The sequence below is a fragment of the Cyprinodon tularosa genome, unplaced genomic scaffold (genome assembly GCF_016077235.1).
Source record: "Cyprinodon tularosa strain WSP-4 unplaced genomic scaffold, ASM1607723v1 ctg455, whole genome shotgun sequence".
Classification (NCBI taxonomy): domain Eukaryota; kingdom Metazoa; phylum Chordata; class Actinopteri; order Cyprinodontiformes; family Cyprinodontidae; genus Cyprinodon; species Cyprinodon tularosa.
In genome coordinates this window covers 516,271-528,520 of record NW_024039180.1, presented here as the reverse complement: position 1 = coordinate 528,520, position 12,250 = coordinate 516,271, and the positions used below count along the sequence as shown (strand labels likewise).

Below are 12,250 nucleotides of genomic sequence, written 5' to 3'. Positions count from 1 at the left end.
TTAACTAGGACAGGGGCGTGGGGGGGGGCATACTGAGCTGTTAGGAGGGAGGGAGGGGTGGGGGGGGGGGATTAACCAGGAAGGGAGAAACAGGAGAACGCAGGATGATTTGGGAGCAAACCTCGTCTGCGTGCTAGATGAGGTTTCAGACCGCCGGGGCGCGCTGGAGTGCCATGATGGAAAGGGGGGGGTGTGTGGGGGAGGGGGTGATCCCTCAGTAAGGTGGGGGTCGGGTGCTATTCATGCTGTTGGTTATACAGAACGGAGGTCGGGCTGGGAGCGATGGACGAGGTAATGAACGCCGCGTAGGTACCGAGAGAGGAAGAGGAGGAGGAGGAAGAGTGTGTGTGTGGGGGGGTTAACAGTGAAGAGCGCTCTAGTTTTCTCCATCGCCGGCTTCACCCTCGTCTCCCTGGTTTTCTGATGTCCACAGCTGCAAAGCAAAGAGCCTTTCATTAGGCGATTCACTGAAACCATCGTTCAAAAAGGGAAAATTCTCACTATTATAATTCTAAAATGATTTCATTGATTTTCATGAATAAAATCAGTTTCACAACAACCTGGAGCCCATCAGACGGACCAGGACCCTCTGCTGGACTTTAACCTGGGCCCCACCCCGCCTGTTTCTGCTGCTATACTTACAGTCAGGTTGTCCCTTAGTAGCTGCATGATCAGCGTGCTGTCTTTGTAGGAGTCCTCGTTCAAGGTGTCGAGCTCAGCGATCGCCTCATCGAAGGCCTGCGGGGAGAAGCAGGTCAGCGTTAGTCTGGGCTCCGCCTCCGTCAGAAGCCGCTTCTAAGGGCTCCCGCTGCGGCGGCAGGACTCACCTGCTTGGCCAGAGAGCAGGCCTGCTCGGGCGAGTTGAGGATTTCGTAGTAGAAGACGGAGAAGTTGAGGGCCAGGCCCAGCCGGATGGGGTGCGTGGGCTGCATGTCCTTCTTGCTGATGTCGAAGGCGTCCTGGTAGGCCTTCTGAGAGTTATCCACCGTTTCTTTAACAGAACACAGAAAGGCCAGCGGTCAAACAGCCAGAAACGTTTTAACTGAACGCCGTTAACCGCGCGCTCACACAGGAGCCATCTGTTGCTCCTGGGTCGGAAGGACGGAACATGGATCAGATTCTGCCAATCAGAGGAAGCCGTCTGAGGCGTCCAATTAACGCCGCCACACGCTAAAGACGCCATGAGCCGAAGAGGATGAATAATAAAGACTTTCTGCCACCATTTACAGGAAAACATTCAACTTTGGAAACAGGAAACGGTTCAAACTTTGAGGCTGAATTTGATCTGATCCACTTCCAAAAAATGTTTGTTTTATGGGAAAGTTTATCTAACATTTAAGAATTTTTTTCCTAATGTTTAATTTTTTTTATGCATTAATTTTGCTCTGAAAGGACCTTTTTTTGTTTAATCCAATAGAAATGGGTCTACTCTGCGTGGACCTTAGCAACAGTGTCCCCATTGGTCCGAATAGAGCGAGATATCTGAAAAGAATTTCATCCAGAAAACTTCGTCGCACACAAAAAAAGGGAGAAAATAAAACCTGAAATTTAGATTATAAACAACTGAATGTTTAAGTTTATTCTAAAAACATCTTTCTTCGAATATGAAGCATTTTCTTAATTTTGGAACAAACAACGAGCGACGTTTGGATACTAAAAACCAGAAGCAGTTTCAGCAGGAGGGCGGCGCCAGCGAGCGAGAAGGAGCCAGACCCAGAAAGCGCTTCCTGGCGGATCCTCACCCTTCTTGGAGTCCCCAGAGGCCACCTCTGACAGGTATCTGAAGTAGTCTCCTTTCATTTTGAGGTAGAACACCTTGCTCTCTGCCTGAGATGCGTTGAGGATGAGGAATTTGTCGAGAAGGTTCTGGAACAAACAGAAGAGAAACAGAAAATCAGAAGCCATCCCAGATCAGCAGAAACTAAACACTGATTAGCCATCGACACTCTTAATTCTGATTTGGGATAATCCTCGCCTATTCTCATCCCCAAATGGAAAATAACTGATCAACTGTAAGCCCAAATTACATGTGTGAACATCCTTTGAAAGCTGACACCTTCTAGTTTATAAATATAAACAAAATAATGCGACTAAAACAGCATAAACTGCATCAGTTCAAACACGACTCAAAGTTTTTTTCCTTTTTAAAAACAATAGATCTTTTATTTAACCCCATTGCTTGCGAATAGGCATTTATCATTGTGTTACATTTGTTCTACATCATGTCAACCACTAAAGCAGCACATTTCACACCTCTACCTACAACAGGTCCAGAGCTGTGGGGCTTTGAACCTTTGGTGTCAGCGGCTCCAAATTCTGCCATTTAACCCACCGAATAACACTGAAGCATTTTGATGGCCACAAAGCATACGTAGTGTGAGGGATTGCTGAAGAGTCAATGAGTCGATGCAATCAGCTGGTTTTCCTTAGATAGAAAACTTTGAATCAATCTGATGAACTGGAAAGTGCCTTGAGATGAAATATGTTGTGAATTGGAGCTATAGAAATAAACTGAATTGAATTTATATTAAAATATATAAATTTAATTTCCTTGTAATCGTCAGATTAATCGATCTAAAAAAACAATCCTTAGTTTAAACGTCTTAATATGGGATTTCTGCACATTTTAAATCTCCATGCTCAGTAGAAGTGAAGTCGCCTCCCTTCTTTGTGTGCTTGGAGGCGGTGAGGAAAAGTTAATCATGATTTACTGGTTAAAACAATCCCAGCATCGGCTGGATGGGAGAAATTAGATCATTTAAGCTCAGCTGCTTAAATTAAAGGGCGACTGATGTCATCGAGCTACAGGAGCCTGAGGAGGACATCGGAGGAACAGAAAATCCTGCTTTTCCAGAAATCAGATCCTGCCAGAGTCCAAAACTGTTCCGGTTTCTGGGGCTTTGATGCTCCAGTTAGAAAAGGAACCATCAGCTGTCTGCTAGCACGGTGAAGGCTCCTCCTCCTCCTGCTCCTCCTCCTCAGCCTCGTTCCTCTCCTCCCTCCGCTCCTGCAGCGCTGCATCCTTTGACCTTGAGGATATTATTAGCCGTCTGCTCTGAAATACTTCTGTCTTTTTTGACCTTCAGCAGATTCTGCTCTCTGGATGCGACGCAGAGGACGGTTCCTCCGAGGGTCCCGGCCCTCAAAGCTCAGCAGGTGACCGTTAACCCCTTAATGCCTGCATTCTTAGAGGGAACAGGTCCGTTTTTCACACTGCAGATAGAGTTGGTCTCAAATTTAGAGGGAAGGCCGATCCAAGCAGAGCCAGTTGATGACTTTTTTTTTAGAGACAAACGAATTAAATCAAACCCGTTTTTGAACAAGCATGACATCTTTATATGAGGCTTTCTTTGCAAGTTCAAAAATCATTTTCATCATTAAAGCGTTTAAATACACAAAGGTTAATATATGAAAATACAGTTTTCTAATAAAATACGGTTTCTGTTTAAAAGAAGAGAAAAATTTCCATGATCTATTTAAAATAAATCAGTTAGTAATCCTGTTTACTTGCTCAAATTAATCGGTGTTAGACATTAAATCTCCAGCTTTCACAGACCCAGCCATGTGCCGTAATAGCTTTAATTCATTTGTAGGATTGTGTTATTAGATTTAATTTTTGCATATAATTCTCATTTTCTCCATTTAAACTTTAAATCTTCACCCAGTAGCAGCTATTCAAAATGATCCAAGTCAAACGCCAACTGAACGGCAGCCCACTTCCCTGCCACTCCCAGCATAATCCCCCAAACTTCCACTCACTGGTCTCTGACTCCGCCCCCTCACTGAATTACAGGCTCTGACCAGGAGATGGCGCTTCTCTTTAGACGTTAATGTCCACAAATCATGACAGAAAGAATATTTTTAGTGATGCACGATATTGGGATTTTCGCCGATATCCGATATTTTAAAACTCATGTAGCCGATAACCGATATCGATATCGATGTTAAAGCTGGACAAAAATAAGTAGTCATTGAAAATAGCAGCGTTGTTATCCATTTCTGACACTTTGAAAAATAATAAACTCAAATATATTTTCATATGCTGATATCAAAGTGATTTTTAAAAACGCGGTATCGATCTATTTTACTTTCAAAATCTCGTGAGATTTCATCGTTCTGTTACAAACTCTCGTGATATTTTGCAAATTCTTGTGAGATTTTGTTAGTAAAATAGATCGATACCGCGTCAATATATCAACATATAAAAATATGGAAAAATTTGGTGAATTTTCGGGGGATTTCGTAGCATAACGATGACATATAGCAATATTTCATTAGTAAAAGAGATTGATATGGTGTTTTTAAATGGCAATAAATCAGCATATGAAGATATTGGGATATTTTAATGTATCAATATTTTTTTCCCTCGTCTTTAGAAGTTTTTAAGTCTGTAAAAAAGAAGTTTTTAGGAAGAAAAAGTAGTATTTATTGGTTTTGTTTTTTAGACTTTAGAAACTCAGAAGCTGATCCAATATCGGGTTAAATATCGGTGGGGTGGCCGATGTCCGATATTCAGTTTTAAGGCCGATACCGATAGGGGGCCGATTATATCGTGCATCCCTAAATATTTTAATACAAAGATTGATGTTTAAAAAGGAATTGAAGGGGCCCCGCCAAATTTTAAACGGCTCCTACTGTAATCTCCAACCTCCTTCCTAAATGACCAAGAGATGCTAAAAAGCTTCAAAAATCAAATTATTCGGGGGGTTTTTCCCCCCAAAGTTTCTTCTAGATCAGTTGGAAAGATGTAAATCGCCATGTTTTTTATTCTACATTCTAAGTTAATAAGCTAAACATCTTGGTCACTGGAACCAGCGGGTCATACCAGCACGTCGTGGCAGATCTCTTGGAGCTCCCCCTCGATCTTCACGCGATAGTCCCGGGCCATCTGCTGTTTCTTCTCGTTGCCCTCCGTCTTCTGCTCGATGCTGGAAATGACGCGCCAGGATGAGCGGCGGGCCCCCACCTGAGAGCACAAAAAAGAATAACTTTATAAAATGGAAACTTCTAGATGTTTTTCTGCAAAATAAAGCAGAACTTTGTACTTTAAAAGCACAAAATGATTTAAATCTCCAACACTGAGTGACTAAAGCTGACGGAGCAGCTGGGGGCCAATCAGGACACTGGGATTAAGGACAAGCTTTGCTCCTCCACCAGTAGGTGGCAGTAGTTCAACTAAACCACCAGTCAGCCCTTTAGTTTTGTACGAAAACGAGCAGCGTGTATCCCTTTAGTCATGTACAGAAAAACTATTGAATTACTTGTGTTTTTGAAGCGTATGGCGATCTGACTAAAGGGATACACGCCCACTGGGACTGACTGAATAGTTGGTTTGTTACCACGGAGCTCAGTTCTTATTGGAGACTATTAGAGGAAAACGGTCAACCAAATCCCCCCCCCTGAAAGCGACCACTCGCTGTTTATTTCAGACTTGCTGATTAAACTAGGGGGCCACCATGCAGCAAAACAGAGCAAGAACTGCCATGATGGAAACGGGTGTGGTTCATGTGAGCAGAGCTAATGACTCATAAGAAGACAGAACAACCCTGCTTCCATCTCTGATTAACTTCAGAGGAGGAACGCCTCAATAAAAACATCCTGGACTTCCACTGTGGAAGGAGCTGCTGTCTGGAGCTGCAGCGGCTGAGAAGCTTGTCGCCGTACCACGTTCTTATAGGCGACAGAGAGCAGGTTGCGCTCCTCGTTGCTGAGCTCCTGGCCCTGCTCCGTCACAGCCTTCATGGCAGCCGCCATGTCGTCGTAGCGCTCGGCCTGCTCTGCCAGCTTGGCTTTTTGCACCAGGTCGTTCTTATCCATCTTTTAGGCTGCAAAACAAAAGCACAGAACACAGAAATGTTCGATTAAACAAAAAGAATTTCAGAAAGAAAAATAAAAAATCTTCATAGAAAAAAGAGAAAAAATATATATACATATAGACAAACATCACAGAAGAAATCTTGAGGCTCCAAACCCAAGTAGGGAGGAGAAGATCTGCTCTGCCCAACAACTGGCTTTATTATTCGGATAAAAACCTCAACGTGAGACAAACATGGTATCTTCCTTCATCCCTTCAACCGTCATGAAGGTTCTGACCAGGATAACTCCTCTGCTGCTGGAGTATTCCATTTACAGTCATTTAACTGTAAGGTCTGCAGTTCTTCTGCTGTTTACAGCTGGTTTTAGATGGTTTGGTTTCCATGGCTACTGGTTAAACATCAGGAACAGGAGGAGGCGGTAAACTCCTTCACAGCGCGCTCTAAGCTTCTCAGCATGTTTCTGCAGTCACACTAAGGCGACTAAATGGAGATCAATATGCTGGAAAAGATTCTCAGTCATCCAGGTCATGGAGTTTCCAAAAAAGAAAACAAATAATCAACTAGACTTTTTTTCCAAGTTAGAAGACGTTTGCTTCCCATCCATTCAATGCAAAATGTCAGAAATAACCTCAAACTCAACGTTATTCCTGACATTGAAAAAGCATCCTGAATTTGAAGCAAAATGTCTCCAGACTTGGAAACAGAGTCTAGTGGATTGTTGCTTTCTTATACTTTCTTGGAATAAAGGGAGATCAATGCGGTGTGCTGTAAATCATCGGATCAAAATGGCCGTCAAGTTTTGTGTCAAAATGTGCAGACATTAATCACCCCACCAGGTGGCGTTTCGCAGATCAATCATTCCATTTTTCCCATCTGCAATCTGTACAGTTTGGTTTTCGGAGTCAAGTTGTTCTGTTAACAAAATGCGAACAGGTCCTAAAATAAGATAAAAGTAACAAAACAGACGTCAGGACTGTCAAAACTACTGAATCTAACTTATCAGATTTGTGCTTTTAGCCGCTGCTAAATAAAAATAAAACCCATGCCAATAAGGTGCAGGGTTGGAACAGATGTTTGGTTTAATGCCAAGCTACCGTGTGAGAAAGTTTACTGCTCTAAAATGATCGTAATGTCAGGAACAAAGGACTGGAATGCCTGCTGGTTTTCACCTCCAGCTTCCTGGAATAACAGGTCAGTCCAGACCCACTTTCTCTGAATGTCGGGGATATTTGATAAGGAATGGGGCGAAGGCGTGCCTTATATCACCGGGCCTGAAACAATCAGATGGATTATTATATTAACCAATCATTGAAATTATTCTACACTATTTTAGTCAGTGGAATCAAAGCATTAGATGAAGTTTACTGACTTTAAACTGGACAAATAGACATTTATATTCAGGATAAAAAAAAAAAAAAAACTTTGTCCATCAATTTTATTTTTGAATGACTAATTTTTTATTCATCATTTTATTAAATAAATTAACATCGAATTCTCATAATTTGCTCAAAATAACACAAATTTAAACTGAGCTCTAAATATCTGTAAAGAGAAGAACTTTGGTTTATTACGGGACTTTAAATTTTCATTTTAGATTAGAAAAATGTTTATTATCAATATTCATTAACTGCAGCCTGGCGTTTATCCAATCATTATATTAGCTGCGGTCTCCCAAGTGGTTTAATTGAGCAAGATGCTACTTTAAGCTCAATATAACAAACAAGGCTCATACAATTCTATTCAGTTTATTTCTATAGCACCAATTCACAACACGTCATCTCAAGGTGCTTTCCAGTTCACCAGATCATCCAGAAACATTGATTCATAGTTTTCTATCTAAGGAAAACCAGTTGATTGCATCGACTCATTGACTGGAAGGAAATCCCTCACACTAAGCATGCTTGTAGCGACAGTGGAGAGGAAAAACTCCCTTTTAACAGGGAGCAGAACCAGGCTAAGAGTGAGCGGCCATCTGCTGAGGCCGACTGGGCAAACAGGAATAAGTTACTCCAATTTAATGCTTTTTAACGCTCATTTAATGCTCTTGGAAATAATTTTAATGCCATTAAGCAGTACTCATAACTCTCCCTCATATATCTAAATATAACACGGCCAAATCCTATGTCATCGACTGGCCGCAGCCATGTCCCGACTTCCTCGTTTTCCATCCACTTTGGTTGAAAGTTGCATTTTCCCCCCAATTTCTAGCCTTTTCTCCACCTCGAGCTTCTTTTCCGAATATACAGCTTTACGATCAACCGGAAGCAGTTGCGTGCAAATATGCAGAACCAGTTATATCCGATATAAAATATCTGACGAAAGTGTTTTTAATAAAGCATTTTAAATGCCACCATAATCACATTTATTTAATCTTAATTCCAATTGGCCTCAAGAAAAAAAAAAAATAATAATTTTTAATCACGTGGAAACCCTGATAAATTTTAGCACAAAATGAAGTTACATTAGTAATGATCTTGTGGCACATCACTTGAAAGCACCTACATTTTTTTCTCCAAATCAAAGTATTGTTAAAAACATTTTTTAAATCTGATCAATAGGTATATATTTCCAGCTCATCAATCAACCTGAACAGTTTGTACTTCCTGCCTAAATGACCTTGATCATTTTGTTATCAATATCAATTAGGGCTGCAACAACGAATCGATAAAATCGATAAAAATCGACTTTTAAAAGCGTTGGCAACGAATTTCATCATCGATGAGTTGTGTCGCGCGATTATTGCGTCATCCGCCGCGCCGTCATCACTGCCTCTTGACTGAAAGAGGAAGAAAAAAAAATACGGCAGAGCGAGCCAGCGCCGCAGCTGCAGTGTTGCCAACTCAGCGACTTTTCAGACCCCTCCAGCCACTATTTTTCAAAAAAGCGACTAGCGACAAATCTGGCGACTTTTTTCGGTGTCACTGGCGGCTTTTGGAGACTCTTACGTGAAAGCATGTATCGTTCCTACTCTGCCGTGGGGCGCCTCCCCCCGCTCCCGCAGGAGTCCCTCTCAGCTGCAGTCGGAGCCTCAGCGTCCAGACTGCAAATGAAGCGCACATGCACCGGGATTGACGGCGCAAATTGATCACAATAATTAAAATAGCCTGCGCTTTGTAAAGCGAAAAAAGTGATAACATGCAACTTTTTTCAAAAGAAATTAACATGGCACGGAACCACCATGTTTGTTTGGTTTTAAAGTGGGGAAACGTAACGTTCGTTTCTCAGGTTGCTCATCTGATGCTTTCCTTACCGTGTTAGTAGGTTACAGACAGTGATAAGGTTGGCTACTTATTTTACTTTTAATTTCATTTGAATTAGCTTAAGCAGCGTTTACATTTACTTTATAAATAAATTAACTTGCAAATTATGAGGGCAAGGCTTTTAAAGTTTAAATCTTCTGGCGAAGATAAAGTAAAGAAGATCCTGCAATTTATGGAAGTAAAGCAGAATAAAACCCAGCAAGATCAGTAATATGTCAATTAATTATCTGCCACATTCCCATGTAAATATCTGTCTTTGGAGGATGTGTTTTTTAGCACCCCTAGTTCTCTCATTTTTATTCCAAATACAATTTATAATTTGAATCACAGGGCTATTTTTATCTCTATGGTTAAGTATTTTCTCAAGTAGCAACTTTAACTGCTATACTTTCCTGTCTTAAAAGGCAGAACTCTTCTAGTCTAAAAAAAACTCATTTGTTGAAATGGGGGGGGGCTATTGTTTGAACCCCTTAGGGGCTTTTAAAACAAAAATGTCTTTTTTTTTGCGCTTTATGAAACAAAGTAGCCTATATTTTGTGGATGTACAGCTACATTTCTCATGTAAGTTTGCGTAGTTTTAACACAAACATTTATTTTTCATATTGCACCAGTACAGTTAATGAGCAACCTGTACTTGTGTGCTTGTTTGTTCTGTCTAAAATGTTTATTTTGGAATAAAGAGGTTAATATAAAAAATATTTTTTGTCCGATTCATCGATTAATCGAAAAAATAATCGTCCGATTCATCGATTCTTAAAATAATCGTTAGTTGCAGCCCTAATATCAATATCAATAAAGTTTTCTGGCAGCTCCAGCAGACGTCCTGGCGGAGCATCTTTACCCGTCAGTAACTAATGACTGTCGCCCACTTTTCCATGTAGAAGTTATTACCAGCCCTGAAGCAGGGAGACACGCTGGGAGCTGAACCAAGAGTAAAAAGTACAAATCAATCACCTGCTCATATCGAGTGGCATCCCATTAGTTTCCAAAAGACAGAACTAAAACCAGCAGACACTAAAAGTACAAATTAAAAAAACTAATTCTGCTCATCAGTGGCAGATTACTGCCTGCATGGAGCTTTAATAACATTCCTGACAGGATGTGACATCACAGATCTGTGTATCTATACTAAAAGACTATCACACATTGCTATTGTCCTCCTTCAATAACAAAAAGGCTGTTAAAACTTTATATTTATGCTCTAAATTCAAAGTATTTATAAAATAAAATCCCTTTACATGCTTCTATGTGTAGCTTTACTCAATCACTATTCTTTACTTTTACTCAGTTGTTTTTTTATCTATTATTTTGTTGAAACTGATTGTTCACTGGAAATTGCACTTATTTCTTTCTATAATGTACATAGATACATTATAAAAGAAAAACATGACCCAAAACTCAAATCTGCTTCTAGTGAGGAATCCTGTCAGTTTAATAACAACTAATGTCTAAAAGAGATCAAAAGAACCTTAATTTAATCTTTTAAAAATAAATCAGCCTGAAATAACGATGAAGAACAAACATGGTTGCTCTGTTTATTGTTAGAATCTATATTAGGTGTGATATTTCTGACCAAATGAGACTGATTGAGATTAAAGCCCATTAAAAAGCAGGTAGTGATGATGATGACATGGTTTTTCACCTTCCTGCTAAAATTAGCTTAGCTTAAATCAGAGCTCGTGCCTCTGGTCCCGGTTCTGTTTGAAACAGACGGCCTTAGACGCGCGCGGATCGAACCGCATCGATCCAACCGGCTCCGGTCATCCCCCCACCCCCCAGCACGTGCCAGGCGGTTATCCAACCACCGGGCTTAAACAACTTTAGACCGATAAAAATGAAGAGAAACCCCGATAAGGCAGCTTCTCCAAGCGGAGGAGCGGCCATAGAGGGCCTAACAGCCAGGGTGTGGGGGGCGGCCCGCTCCCCCGGCTGACTCGGCGTGCTAACAGCTACGCCCTCCTTGTCGCATTCCCCTGCGGAATTTTAAGATGGAGAGATAGATTAGCGCCTGTTAGCTTAGCTTCTAGCAGTGGGAGCAGCTGACCGAGCGCAGCGCGAAGGCCCACTTCCCCCATCTTTGGCCAATTTAGCGATTCTTCGAGATTCATTTGAGTTTGTAGTTCCATAAACTGTGTATTTGGGTCGCATATGAAGTGGGAACTCCCGGGGAACATGGAGGGTGTGTTAGCGGAGCTGCTTTCACTGCGCCATGACGGAGCTCCACATCCGCGCCCAGTCACTCCTCCCTAAATCCAGCGGTTTGGGACCGAGGCTTCTTTAGATGGCTGGAGCTGAACGCATCCAGTAGAAAAAGCGGCCTCCTCAGCATCGGCTGCTAAACGGTCCGGGCTGCAGAGTGGCCGCGGCTCGGCCGCTGCTAAGCTGTCAAAATGGCCAGAGCCAGCTTCTCCCTCCTCCCCACACGGTGAGCGGCTCGCATTGAACCGGGCCTGTGCTTCAGGCTTCAACCATTACGATTATAGGCGCCTCCCGGCAGCACCTGATAACGTTTTCAATGCTTTTTTTCGGACATTTCTCATTTTCTGCTCATATTCTCTGGCCTAAATTCCCGCACCCAGCCCCAAACCACAATAGGCATCTTCCGCCGCAGAGGCAGACCGCGGGACCCCCGGTTCGACTGCCGCTTCACCGTCAAAACTCTGCTCGACCCGAACATCAGACATCGATGGATGAAAACATCTGCGGACTCACATTTAGAGCGAATCAAGGATCCGGATTTTCTTCTCTTAACGATGGGAGTATCTCAAGCCGTCCTCCGCTCGCTGCTCGGGATATTCAGGGCAGTACCACTTCCGCCTGCTCTGACACTTCCGCTTCCTCTAAACCCCACCCCTCCCCCCGCCAGTATCCGTGGCAACGGCGCCAGGGGGTTTCCTTGCCATAGTGCAAGGGGCTTTGACGTCAGGAGGTCCATGGCAACCGTTACAGGATGACGTCCACCAGTCTCCGTGGCAACCGTTACCATGAGACCGTTGCTGTCTATCAGCATCATGTACACTGATGTGGACGTGTGGGTTTATATTTATATATATATATATGTATATATATACGAACACACATACATATATATAGTTAAAAAAATGAAGTTATTTTTTTGTTTGTTTTAAAATTTCACTTTGCTGCTGTGCACGAAATTTCTACAAAAAATGATGT

The 12,250-nt window shown here is 42.2% G+C and overlaps 1 protein-coding gene across 1 annotated transcript; it reads right to left on the bottom strand.

The window, feature by feature from the left end:
• Positions 1 to 250: 250 nt before the first annotated feature.
• On the bottom strand, positions 251 to 11,947 carry ywhaba (tyrosine 3-monooxygenase/tryptophan 5-monooxygenase activation protein, beta polypeptide a). Its single transcript, XM_038300755.1, has 7 exons — positions 11,789 to 11,947; positions 5,665 to 5,825; positions 4,826 to 4,966; positions 1,743 to 1,866; positions 828 to 991; positions 643 to 738; positions 251 to 433 (listed from the first exon to the last, which is right to left on the bottom strand). The coding sequence occupies exons 2-7, from the start codon at positions 5,815 to 5,817 to the stop codon at positions 377 to 379; spliced, it is 735 nt and encodes a 244-aa protein (XP_038156683.1). The 5' UTR covers positions 5,818 to 5,825; positions 11,789 to 11,947; the 3' UTR covers positions 251 to 376.
• Between the last annotated feature and the right edge of the window lie 303 nt (positions 11,948 to 12,250).

Excerpts from the sequence above, each read along its gene's own strand:
- ywhaba (XM_038300755.1), bottom strand. The coding sequence starts at position 5,817 with ATGGATAAGAACGACCTGGTGCAAAAAGCCAAGCTGGCAGAGCAGGCC. Across the intron at positions 1,867-4,825 it reads AGATCTGCCACGACGTGCTG|AACCTTCTCGACAAATTCCT; the intron begins GTATGACCCGCT and ends TGTTTGTTCCAG. Across the intron at positions 992-1,742 it reads CTCTGGGGACTCCAAGAAGG|AAACGGTGGATAACTCTCAG; the intron begins GTGAGGATCCGC and ends GTTCTGTTAAAG.